Source organism: Brienomyrus brachyistius, chromosome 7 (genome assembly GCF_023856365.1).
Source record: "Brienomyrus brachyistius isolate T26 chromosome 7, BBRACH_0.4, whole genome shotgun sequence".
Taxonomy (NCBI): domain Eukaryota; kingdom Metazoa; phylum Chordata; class Actinopteri; order Osteoglossiformes; family Mormyridae; genus Brienomyrus; species Brienomyrus brachyistius.
In genome coordinates this window covers 27,810,155-27,823,993 of record NC_064539.1, presented here as the reverse complement: position 1 = coordinate 27,823,993, position 13,839 = coordinate 27,810,155, and the positions used below count along the sequence as shown (strand labels likewise).

Sequence of the window (13,839 nt, the reverse complement as noted above, 5' to 3'; positions counted from 1 at the left end):
TCACACATTTGCAAAGTGGTTTTCCATTCCATTAGTGTGCCCCCCGTGGACAGAGTTTTGTTAAATGTTAAAATGATGAATAATGAGAAAATGAAGGAAAACGGCTGTATTTCTGCAAAGAGGTTCCATTAACTGTATTCCGGGTGCTTCTGTGTAGGTATAAGTGTAACGAATTGAATTAATAAAATTTGTCATAATTTTGTGCTGGCAAAGAAAATCGGTGAGGCTCAATGATCATCAGCCAACACCAAGCCTTATATATTAGACAATATAGAAAAAAAATCCTAAAGACACATATTTTCCCCTGAAAATACAGCAAAATGAATAAAGTCTAAGGCTTTTTTGTCAGTTGACAGATGGTTCCCTAGACAGACTAATTAGTTATTTCTGCCACTACAAATATGAACAGATTGCATGATGTGACTTGTGTGTAAAAATCACAAAACCAAAAGTTACAGGCATGCATCTAGTAATAGTGTTCTTATACAAAAAAAGACGTCAAGGGATGGAGGCTTTATGCTAAGCGTGACAGGAAACTGAAGCACCATAAAGAGCAGGAGAATTTCATATAAGGAGATGGAAAGCTGATGTGAGGATTAGGCTACAAAAACTTGCCAAGTCGTGTTTTTGAAATCAATGTACTGGGAAAAGATCAACAATCAGTCATACTCAGTATTTCTTTCTCCAAAGGGATAAAGAGTACGTCTGGAGACAGTGTGAGAGCCGAAAATGTCTGCTCTTGCTCTGGTTTCATGTTACCAAAACCATTTTTCCCAACCAACATGTTCCAATCACGCATATGCACTTGGATGCACACACTGTAAGAGTCATCAGACTTTAAAGGAGATTGGTAGGTGGATGCAGATCTCATATGAATATAGTATAACTCCAAAACATGCCCATGCCCCCTATACATAGCGGAAGGATGAAAGTATGGATGCAGCAATTGATGAGACGAAAGGCAATCCATCGTTCTGAAGAAGCTTCATTGATGGAACTCCTTCCATCAACTGCTAGCCGGATACCGGGTCACACTCAGCTTGGAGGCTATCCCAGAATCGAGAGGGCACGAAGAAGCAAACACCCTAAACAGGATGCCAGTCCATCAGAGAGCACACACACACACACACACACACACACATTCATAAAGTACGGGCAATATAGAAACACAAATTAACCTAACCACATATGTACGACTGTGAGCAAGCCGTACTCCAAACTCCAAACATACAGAGAAGTGGACAGGAATTAAACCCATAACCTTGGAAATGTGAGGCCATCGTGCCTCCTTACAAGTGTAAACCTTTCCCAAAAATTAAGTAATGTAGAGGAATTCTGTTGCACACAACGAAACAAAGTGAAATGCTTCTTAATGCCGTTACAATCTGGGCAGCCTAAGGGAAATTTGGAATAACAGTAGTCAGATTCATCTATAATACTAATAGTGAGCCTATATTTCTGATATTCTAGTTAACAAGATGCAAAGAATCACATATTAATAGGCATGTAGCGATGAATCGCGAATCAGTTAAAAATCGATGTAAATGTATGACGATTTAAACCGGCTGATTAGGAAAACTAATCGCTACTTTAGGAGTACTTCACTGTACTATAACAGAATTGTTATTTGTGTAATTTTACATTTGGTTTCATGACGTGACTTTGACGTCGGACACCCCTGCGTATTCACGTCGACATCGTACCTTTTTGGTTTTGACCGAACGCGAGATGGCGAGCGAATTTGAAATTGAGGACGTCACGAGGGCGCAGTGGCCGGCGTTCCTGCCTGGCGCGTTGGAGCCGACGCGAAGGCAAGCATGGTAGCATAAAAAAGGAAAACAATGCGCTTTTGGCGTTTCTGTCTCTCTTTCGGTAATAGAAAAGAGCGAGAATCAAACATCGTACGAGCACAACAGAAATGCACAACAGTATATTACAGGAAGTAACGGACGACGTTTGAGACTATAAACAATTTTTGAAAGCGATGGAAGTTCTGTGAATCGTACCGAATCGTGAGTTGGGTATCGTTACATCCCTACATATTAACCAACTCTCCTTTCCAAATAGAATTTCACCATAAGCCTAGCTAGTATTGCCTCATTTCCAGTTTTCTAGCTCATTTGTGGGCTCTACAAATAGTCAGCGGTTGGTTCCCACACCTGTGTAATTGTCACCCTTAATAGCATAAGTATTCCAGCCAAGAGTACAAGCATCTTTCAGGTCAAGCTTTGCAATCACAATGTGCCCCTATGGGTCTCCTATCTCCCTGTATGACATATCCTTTAATTCAACTCAAGAAAACAGTCTGTTCCCCTGCTGGGTCGTTCCAGAGCACAGGTCATGGTCAGTTACATATAGAAGAGGTCAAAGATCACCCTGGCCTATTCAAGCACAAAAACTTAATTGCAACCCTGGAGCCAGTAAAAGTCAACCTGAATTAACAATATGCCAAGGATCAAGTGACCCTCAACATCAGTCCGAGATCTGAAACAGCCCAGTCGTAACTCCTCCAAGCCCGTGTTTCAGCATTTCCACTGCTCCTCCCTTTTCTCACAAGGGTTGCCCTGGAACTCTATGTAACTTTAGACCAGTAATTTATTTTGCAGCTACATCACAGGAAGTCCTCTGTGTAAGCTGGTGCTTAGCTTTTAGAAGAATTACTGGATGAATTCAGTGGCAGAAGTATATTCATGATTCATGATGCTGGAAAGTTTACTCCAGCTCAAAGTATTACTCATAAAAGTAAAAATGAAAATGTGAATTAGTATTTTCTCCACGCCCCTCCAACAAAGCCGATTGTAGTAGTCAGACTGAAACTGGACCAGCTACTGGGTTTTAGTGATCATTATAGGCATGATTATTAGGAAATTCTGGTCTTTGGATTTAGATTTCTCTAAGGAAAGAACAGCAAAGCCGACATCAACCTCTGGACTTAAACATCAGCTCTATGAAACAGACTAAAACAATAGAGCTGTATACCACAAAAGTTGTTTGTAAATAATGTCAGTCAAGTGAAGATCTGCAATGAATTTGTTGGGCATTACCTCCCAAAACACTGAAGAAATGCTGGGGAATATCTGGTATTTACAGCACGTCTTTGCAGTCCGCTCCTCACTCGTGCTCAGCTGCCATTCAGACTTCTTGGCAAACAGGGGATCGTCTTGTTAACACAGCATGCATAGGAACCCTGGCCAATCAGAGGCCCTGACTCTAACTGGACAGGGCTTCCAGGCTTTTGTACCGTGGCTAACAGAAGATTAACTGCTACTACCAAAATCAGAAGGCAGGCTCAGACATCCTGCCAGGTATGACAGTCGACAGTTAGGGGGACAAATAAGGGGCTTTTATGTGGAAGTAGCAGTACATTGGTGGAGCTGATGCAAAGGCAAGCATGGTAGTATAAAAAAGAAAAAAATGTGTTTTTAGCGCTTCTGCGTCTCTTTCGGTAATAGAAAAGAGCGAGAATCAAACATCGTACGAGCACAACAGAAATGCACAACAGTATATTACAGGAAGTAACGGATGACATTTGAGGCTATAAATTTTTTAAAGCTCTGGAAGTTCTGTTGGATTACAGATGGGAAAACTAATGAATTTTCACAATCTTCAGAATTATCTGAACCGCAGATCCGTTCAATTTTTTTTTTTTTTTTTTTTTTATGATTTTGGTAAAGGATCTTTCTACAGATCTGGCACAACCTGAAATTTCCCAGAAGCTTCTCACCATGAAGCTACTTGAGAAGCATTAAGTCAACACATTTTCCAAAAATATGGATCCCACATGCAAAACAACAGAGAACACCGAGTCTTCGCAGTCCTGCTGCATCTTGCTTCTAATATGACGAAGGTGGCAGTGACATTTCCCATGGCTAAGTGTGATTACCAGAGTGCTTTTCACTGAATTGTACTCCTGTGTGGATAATAAACGAGTGGAAACATTTCACAAGTCATGCTACAGCTCTGGGGTGCATCTCGTGAGAGAGGGGGCAGCTCCAAGATCAACTTTCTCCATCGAGGACCGGCCCAACATCTGTCTAAGCCACGCCATCAAGGATAGGAATAGGCTGTACGCTGCATGCAGAATTACTACGAAAGTGCGGATTTTTCTAGCATCTTCTCTTCAGACAAATATTTTTGGTCCTTATTTGAATCTTCAAAAAAGAACAAACTGCTTGAAAATAGGGCACGTTCACTACTTAGTCTGAGCACCTTTCTGTTTGGGGTTAAGCAGAAGACCGTAGCATCGTGCCTGTGCAGAATTAATAGGCTAATTATTATCACAACAATTCCCGACATCCGACTTACCGATAAATTGCACTTAAGAATGAAGTTGCCATAAACCCAATGACATTTAAAAATCTGAGTTAAATGAAAAGCACGCGAGGCTTCATCAGTTTGTTGGCTAGAGGAAGGAGAATGGCATCCACCGTTTAACGTCGGATCACACTGCTGTTAACATTGTTCGGACTTAAAGACGGAATTAGGAACAAATCTAGTTCATAACCCAGGGTACGCCAGTACCACTACTAAAATGAGGCAAAAAAGGAACTTAAACAGAGCACAGAAAAAAAACTAAAATACCTATCAGAGAGATATAATGCAATCAAAATCGCCAAACTATTAAAATGTGGCCAACAACCAAAGAGGAAGGACGAGGCAACTAGAGAAAAGATGCAAAGTAACTGCCTAATATTTGTGTCGATTTGAACAGAAGCTGTTTAGCATTAAATGGCATAATTTCTCAGATCTGCAATTTGAATAGAATGTTCAAGAGTAGTAGCTGCATACTGTAGATGACCCCCAACACGGCACACTGAAACGTCACGCACGGGCATGGACACCTCTCAAAGGTTTTTGGCGGAGATGACAATACAGTGACTCTTGATGGAGCAGATGGTTGGACCTTCTTAAAGCACCAACGAGGTGCTGAAGGAGAGATGGTTTGGGTTGCAATTACAGTATCAGAGCTTCAAGTGATTAGCTTCTATGAAGGTGGCATCTGACTATCCCCCAGAATGCCGCTGTAAAACGTCGGAAAAAAAATAGACGGAAGCCTGGCGCTTTGGGTGAGGCTGAAGTTTCCTGCATCGCTTCCATGTTGTTGGCTCAGATCTGGGGAACGGCGTCCAAGTGACTCATTCAAACGCAGCCGAACGTCTCCAGGCAACAAAGAAGAAGATCTGTCGCTGGTAGTCTTTAACTGACAGATTAGCTTTGTGACTATTGCTACGCTCTTTAATTTGTACCCGCGATACTGGCAACTGGTTCAATTTCTCTGTATTTATGCGGCAGTTTGACACTGAGTATTGTGTTACATCACAGGTCAATTCAGGAAAGCCAAATTCTTTGGGGGTAGAACTGTTTGCTGATTAGACAAAAGCAAGGTACAATCTACACTATATTGAAGTGAATTTAGCTCAGGTAATTTTTTGGAGATCTGAAGGTCGGAATCCACCATTTCCCAGAAGGAAGGAATAGAATACAGAATTTGAGTTCTTTCAGCTGACACAGCAAACCAAAACTACGTTTGAAAACTAAATGTAAGGGTACTTCCCCTCATGCATAATCTTGTCCACGTTTACACATTACGTTTCACAATTACTACCATACAGAAACTTTTTGGAAGGCTTTTAATCAGGCAATAAAAAGTCCTTCAAGATGACATGTTACGAAGCCCCCATTTTTCTTTTGGTGAGAAAAAAAAGAGAAAATAGGTTTAAATGCTCTCTGGGGGGGTTTACTATAAATCTGTTTTTCTTCAAATGTGAAACAAAGGTGTTTGCTATTTCATAATGGACAAATAAAATGGCAGGAGAATTGGTCCATAAAATGAAAGTAACAACTGACTTCAGAATGTAGTTAATGAAGTACGATAAAAAGTGACTAAAAAGTGAAAATGCTTATTGGGTTTGTGTCTCTGACTGACGTCAGCTGAGGAGCCCTCGCTCTCGGAGACCTCACTGCGCATGACTTCTCTGCATGCATTCAGCAGATTGTAAATACATTTACATAAAACGTCCTCGACACAGAATGTGGTAACACATTCGGCCAGCAGCTCGCTCTTCCCTATAGACTCACAGGAGCAAAACAACAGTACAGGATGCCTGCAGAACCATTCAAGTTACAGAACACAAATTACCAGTACATCTACATTATACCTTTCCCAATAAGATAACATAAAAGGTCATAGAATTATTATTTAAGCAGCATTAAAATCGACTATATCATCATCTTGCATCTCGTGCCACTGCCCAAACCCCCAGGCTTCCTGAAAGAGGTTAGTGGCTCATCGTGACCCAGTACCATGTAATGGACAGACGCTAATATACATTTTTATTAATGTACTGTTTTATGTTCATTAAATACTGAAATTAAAATTTAAACAAAAGTACTGCATTACATAATATCTGACTGCCATACGATTCCCATATGGTGGACTGAAGGTGCAGTTCTGGATCATATGTGTGTGTGTAACCCACAGCCCCTGAACTGTTTCTAACAAGTGAGCCTCCCATCGTCGTGTGGTTCCACAATTAGCTCTGCTGGCCTACACCACTCCATATTCCCTGAATGCTCATAGTGTTGCACTCTGTCTGCTGATTTCAATTGCTGTCTTACTAGATTCTTGCTTTGTCTGGAAGACGTTGTGTAGCTTCTGCTCCAATACTGCATACCCTTGTACCTGGACATTCACTGGGAGCTCAGCCTAGCTGTACTTATGCCTAATCAAATTTTACAAATACAGCAGTATGCTTGTAATGTGCTATTTACCTCAATTGTACATCATATGAAACAAAACTGCCAGCTAAACAAAGTACATGTAAATGATATTTAAAGTAAAACAGTTCCTTTGCTGAGATTCAGGGACTATATGAAACAATTTTCTCAGACATTTTAACTCATCCATTTACTAACCAACTAACCAAAGATCCAACTTTTAGGTCGCCCTTTATAATAACCAGTTCAGAAGGGATGAAGGCTACACACATCCATTGACTAGTCTACTGGAAGTCAACAAACACAGGTTAAAAACAGCCCTAATTAAGGCTTACACTGATGCTTGGATGTTTTAATTTTATCTTACATGATGTTGGTACATTGTTTTCATTCTGGGGCACCAAGAATGTCTTTCTAGGGCTGTGTGACTCTCTTCCAGTTCATGTCTACCAGACAACAATGTTCAGCATTATCCTGACAAACTGCTCAAATCTTTTCCATTTTTCTTCGTAGACAAAATCACACACCCAAAAGCTCACTGCGCGTGGAAAGGAAGCGACATCATAGGTATGAAATGCTGTACTGGGGGATTTACCAGGTGGACTGGGAGTTGCTAAAATGAGCAGGCCACAGCAAAGAAAAGATTGATTATAAAAGATTGGAAGTTCACCTCAAATAATGTTTTCCATATGTCAGAGACTCCGCGAACTGACATTTTTTTTAAAAATGAACAGACTAAACAGACCTCTCCACCTCAATAAAGTACACACCCAAGAAAACATTTTAAAAAGTAGGCCCACTTAGCATGGGAAAATGGAAAGACGAGATGAATGGGAGGTATATTCGTGAACATAAACGGGCAGATGACGTGTATAACACAACTGCGGTTAGTCGCTGCACTCTAAAACTGTAACAAAGACCTAATAAAAATCTTTAATGTGGAAATGTATGTTCTGGGTTTGTTTGCAGTGTAACAGGTTTGTTTTTAACTTTGGGTTGTTTTGACAGACTAATAATGTTCAATGTACAGTCAACACTAATGTCAGCTGCCTTCAGCGATGATGTAAAATTCAGAGAAATGTGTCCTACAAGGACACATCAAACACAGCCTGTATATGTTAGGTGGAAGAAGACAAAAGGCAGCCCGCGACATGCTCCTTTTAAGTTTTAATGCATTATAATTTAATTTCAAAATCTGAAAAGCAATTATCTGAACCTTAGATTGTAAGGGGCATATAGATGTAAATGTTTTAATAATTTAAATAATTTATTAATATGTGATCGGTCGTACCTTTTCCTTTCTCGTCTCTCTTCAGATAACTTCTCGACTTCTACCCGGGGATTCTGCAGATGCCGATGTCGACGTTTGCGACAAGGTGCGACATCAATAATGTCAGTCAGGCTGTCATCAAAGGAGGTACAGGCTGGTTTTTCTGCAGCAGGACAACACACAGGGAGAAACCAGGGGGAGGCAGGGCTGTAATCATGGTGGTTAGGTCACTCATTTCGCCTGTTCTGTTTACTACTTTACCAACAAGTCTGCTTTCACACAGGGCTACATACAGCAATTAGGACAGTCAGCTCAATTCCAGTAGAATGCACCAACTAAAGTTGCATTCTACCTCAATACAATCTGTTTAATTAGAAATGGATGTTGTCACCTTAGAATTTGACAGTGTGGCCTTCAGGAAGTTCTACTTGAAATACTCAGCCTCTTTAATTAGCTGTCAGTTTCTACAAGAGGACAGTTTATCTGTTGTTAAATTGGCTGCACTGAAATTAAGGCCATTAGACACCCTATTATTTCTGGTGGGCTACTACAACTAGAATCCAAATCTACTCAAAGCATATTTATATGGAAGAACAACTAATATGTAAAGAAACACAGTACCTTTATATTCTTCAATCTCTAAAATACACTACAGGCACAGGGTTGAATTTTACTGACGTACGTGACTTAACACATCTTATCATGATCTTGATGCCTCCACTCCACCCAAACAGTAACATCTTCCCCAAAACTTGCAAGTAATCTGACTGGGTTATTTTGGGAAAAGTGGAAGCTACAGAAAAAATAAGACTAAATTAAATTACAGTAGCATCTTTAATGATCAAGTGCTGAAAAAAAAATAACATGTTCTGTACATTATGGGACTGTCTCGTCGCTTCAGTATCACAGGAGAATAAAAGCGTGAATCAATAACCAGCCTATTTCAAACGATTCTGATGAAACAGATTATTTATTTTTCCAAGATCTTTAATTCAGGCCTGTGTTTTCTAATTTGTTCAGTTCTATCAAACATGAAAGCCGGTCCACCTCTGGTCTTATCCTGTGGGACGACACTGAGCTGAGATCAGTCAATCTACCATCTGACACTCTGGAATATATGACTTAATTTTCATACCCTGCTCTCACCCAAGTCCTTTCAACAGCTTCCAATGACTCTTTTTGTAATAAACTCTTAAATCCTGCTGCCACAAACATTTTATGTTTGGCCATAGTGTCTCTAATTAAGCAGTATCACAGGCAACATAATGGCTTTTGTTATACACCCAGTGTTACTCAGAGTTGCCTGTTTTTTAAATCCCAAACCAGGAAGAAGCACTTTGACACATAAAATTCTGTTATGGGTGTCGGCTTTCAGATAGAACATTTAGTTTATTTTTCCCGCATGACATCGGTTATTCCTTACAGACCTGGGGGGAAAGTGAGCTGGACTTTTAGTCTATTGAGAAATTTTGCATCACTTACTGATAACCAGGCCTGTTCCTTTGTATCCTGTGGCAGCATAAACAAACTGGCAGTGTGACTGCCCAATAAAAGAGGAGATTAAAAAGCTACAGAAGATGGGGCTCATCGTTTAGAGCAGGGGTAGGGAACCTGATCCATGGAGAGCCGGTGTGCGGGTTTTTGGGATGGCCTCTCAGTCAGCCAATAATAAAGCAGCGATTCTCAACTCCAGTCCTTGGAATCCACTGTTATTGGCTGATTGAGAGGCCATCCCAAAAACCTGCACCGGCTCTCCATGAATCAGGTTCCCTACCCCTGGTTTAGAGGTACAGTGTCCTGTAGGACAGCAGACTACAACACAGTAATGATCCGAATACTATTATTATTACTACACAGCCCTATGAATTTGGATTTAGTTTTATGACAGTGGCATGTTAAACGTATAATTTAAATCAAATACTGTACTTAAAAAACTGATTTAAAAAAAAAAATGTTTACAGTGGTTTTAAGATCAAACTGCACAACAGGATAGAAAAGAACATAGAGTACAAATGGCAATACTGCCAGCTGACAGTCCACAAACCTGTGACGCAAATGCAGCATCATTAAGACCCTCGACATAATGACATAATGAACAACAGCGATAATTACATCATGCTAAGTCATTAAACAGCCACCATCTTGTAATTTCAGCCTTGCGGGTCACATGTCAGTGATTTTGTAGGCCCCGTCTTTATTTCTGAGAAATGAATGTTACTTTGGCTCCATAAAAATATTAAAAAAAAAAAAAAAAATGCAACATCAAAAAAACGCAGCTTGTCAGTATTAATGTCCTCCAGAGCAAATGGGTAAAAATGCCACAGCGTTGCAGGCATCTGTAGTGAGTCCAATCGTCTGATTCTTTTTTTCAAAGTTGTTCCTATGTCCTACTGGGGCAGCTGGAGGCCGTTTACCAATGAAAAACAGTTTATGGAGTTATGTGATAATATATTTGTGTTCTCATTAAGGCAATCACATATACTTTGTAAAGTAACAAGCTGATAATGTTTTGGCCTGAGAAACCCTCCTTGCTTATTTGCTGAAAATGGCACACGTCCAGTGATCAATAAAGCTTTCATTAAATCCACACATGGAATGGATGGCTGGACGTTTGGCTACCATGGACAACATCAGCAAGACGTCTCCTGAAGTCCTACCCATTGAGAAGTGTATTCCCAAGCAGCCTTACTATTTCTTAACAAGGTAGTGCTGGAAGCGAGCCACCTCATACTCCCCTGGCAGTCCAGCCCCCCACTGCCCACACACGCACATATCTTCCAACCCTTAACCCCCCCCCCGGCTCCGCACCAATACTACAGCACTCAGGGGATTCTGACTCATTGTCAAGGTTTTGAAACTACATATGAAACAGTGAGCATTTCCCTCCTGGTGGCAATCAATCACAGCAAGTTTCTGGAAGGATCGGGGCTCTTTTTCCAAGACTTCCAGTCCTGGAGGGCTAATTTAGTGCCACATGTATTTACCTTAAAAAAACGCAGTCTGACGACTCCGTAAGATATTTTCTTTCAGCTTTTGGCTGACAGAAGTTGTGTTGAAGGTCAAAATCCATGGTAACGTAAAATCACACTCCAGTGGAAAATGACACAAAATAATGTTGCACTAACCACGCACTCAAAACAGGACATTTCAGATATTACATATCATGAAATCCGAAATTCAGATTCAATATTGTGCTAACAAGCCATTGTGATGGACTGGTATGCCGTAGAGGGCGTGTTCCAGTCATGGAAGATGGATGGGTGGACGAATGGATGGGTGCTAACATTATATACAGAAAAATAAGCGATGCAGCAGTTATGACAAAATGGTCAGATAACTTGTTAACTCCCATGAACATCATCATCGGTGCCCTCATTTAGGCACCTCATTTAATCCTCAGCTTATAAAAACATTCTGAAAACAACAAAGTAAGAAAAACTTACAAAGTCACAAAGTAGGATATTAAGGATTAATTCTGAGTTACATGAGTTAAAACTGAAGCAGACGATTTTCATGAAACCGAATCACAGACAATCAGATTTTCATGGGGATATTTGTTTTTATTAGGGTGCAGAAAGGACAGAGAATCGCTCATTATATGTGTTACAGTAATGGGAGAGTGATATTAAGCTTGTCCTGTGCTGCTGACTTCAACAGTGAAGAAAGGGGGAAATTGAGCAACATTAAATGGCCTGAAATTGCACCAGTTCCATACTCTCGTTTCCTTTTGCCATGACGTCAGCAAGACATGACTCAAGAAGACATCTGGGAGGTTTCCACACTGCAGCCCGGTGTTACTTTGGGCCAATATTTCTTTGGGGGGAAACAGTATCCAAGAAATTAATTATCATATGATCGGTGTGGAGCTGATGTCATTCTTTATGACTTGCGTCTACATATTCTAAGCTGACTGGACGCAAGCGAGGGGGAACACCCAAAGTCAAAAATAACCACAGCATGACTGAAGACAGAGAGAGGCCACCTTTGTTAATGTAGCATGTATATAGTTACTCACTGAGCTGCACGTGGGCCTGCATCAGGTGACCCCTCATTTTTCGATATACAGGCACTTCGACTGATGCAAGTAATCCGTTCCTCAAACTGCGACACGTCAAATTTTACGTCAGTCAGATTTACTTTTCCATACCCTTCAAGACCCGTTCTAGAAAAAAAAAAATATATAAGCCAAAGATTTACTAGTATATGTACTAAAGAACAAGCATTGAATAAATGAAAAGATAAAGCATACATTTTCTTACAGGCGTATGTCACCTTTTCCCATTGTGCAAGTCCATATGTACTGGAGTCATGTTGGGAATTGCCTGTACTGACTGAAGGTACGGAATAATGGCAGGCACCTTCGGCTCAGAAGGCCTAAGCTGACCATGCTCAAATACCTCTTCGAATATTTCCAGCCCAAACCAAGAGCTACACAAGTCAGTTGCCGGCGTGCTTAACTACAGTGACACCCTGCATAGATCTGTAGGCTGCCAGGGTCAAGTTTAAGCCCCTCACCAAGCTTCTCACCTGGCCTTCTGTTTCTGAGCTATTTACTTCTGATTTATGTTAAATTATATGCAGATGACGTTTTCCGTTGCCTTTAATTAATAGAAGATTCTTGGCTATATAATTGTACGAACAATGTACCAGTGTCAGTAGAAACAACTATTTTAATATTGCCAAATAGGTAAAAAAGTATGTGTTCTGGAAAATATCATATCCTGTGGTATCAGTCAAATAGAAAAGACAAACCACTAAGCAAACAGCTACAAACCCTAACCCCAGTATGAGTTCTAACCCTTAGCGATCATTCACAATTTACAAGGCCATTCACAATGGTCCATTATTGTGGGATGCCCATAATTTAACAACCTAATTTAGACCAACCCTAAATCAACCGTTTAGCATCCTCCGCATTGTTAAAAAACCTTTCAATGGATGCACACCAGAACCCCCCTGCAATGCTAATTGTAAACTCAATTATGGATCCCAATAGTTTGCATGGGAATACAAAACCCTTCAGCCTTTTCAAAGAGATGTGAATAAGAGGCTTGAATCATGGCCTCAGAGTGCCCACAGTTGACTGCTGTTTGCAATTTTGTTGAGCAATACGAGAATGGCTCATACGGGAATGATTAATGCAAGCTTGTCTCTCTTGTGGTGTACCCCCATACATGCAGATATAGATTTTTTTTATTGGTATTTATTTCAGCATCTGGGGGTAATTATCTGGGGGAAAGACAAAGGGCCCTTATCTTACCATCCATGGGCCGCTCCGGCGCTGGAGGTGAGTGGGTGCTCCCAGAATGCTCTTCATCTGTGCTGCCCTCGTAGGTGTCGCCCACTCTGGATGGACTCCCGGCACTCTCTGAAGGAGCCCTGCCCTTTGCCAGATCAGCCTCCCTCCTAGCAAATCAGACAGAATACTAGGTAAAAGACCTACTTATTATTATTAGTAGTAGTAATAGTAGTAGTTATTTTCTCTTGTTCTCGTTGCTACTTTGACAGTTGTCGGGCAAGTGCTTAATCCAAAACACGTTACACAATTTACATGACATACCCACTTTTTGCAGCTGACCTTAACAGTTATTTATAAATGGGATTATAGAAATTTAAACTGGTCTGTATTCACTTCAGCAGATTTCACAACAAAACTATGCCCCCTTACACCAAAACTGGACTTAATTTCATGAAAATATGACCTCCTGCTCTGATGTTGCTTTCAGTAGCTTTAAAAAGACAACAGAGGTATTGCAGGACCTTCTGCGGATCAGGACCCTAGGGGAGGGATTTACGTGCCTTAACAATCCACAGAGTTATGTTGGGGCTGAAACTCCTGATAGGGCCTCCCT

At 40.7% G+C, this 13,839-nt stretch overlaps 1 protein-coding gene across 2 annotated transcripts in view; it reads right to left on the bottom strand.

Annotated features, from left to right (window-relative positions):
• xrcc4 (X-ray repair complementing defective repair in Chinese hamster cells 4) overlaps positions 1-13,839 on the bottom strand; it is a 68,052-nt gene that overhangs the window by 12,568 nt on the left and 41,645 nt on the right. For both annotated transcript variants that reach the window (XM_049019274.1, XM_049019273.1), the window contains 2 exons: positions 13,248-13,393; positions 8,009-8,150 (listed from right to left, as the gene is read on the bottom strand). In XM_049019274.1, coding sequence (XP_048875231.1) covers positions 8,009-8,150; positions 13,248-13,393 — 288 coding nt within the window. The remainder of the gene's footprint in view (positions 1-8,008; positions 8,151-13,247; positions 13,394-13,839) is intronic.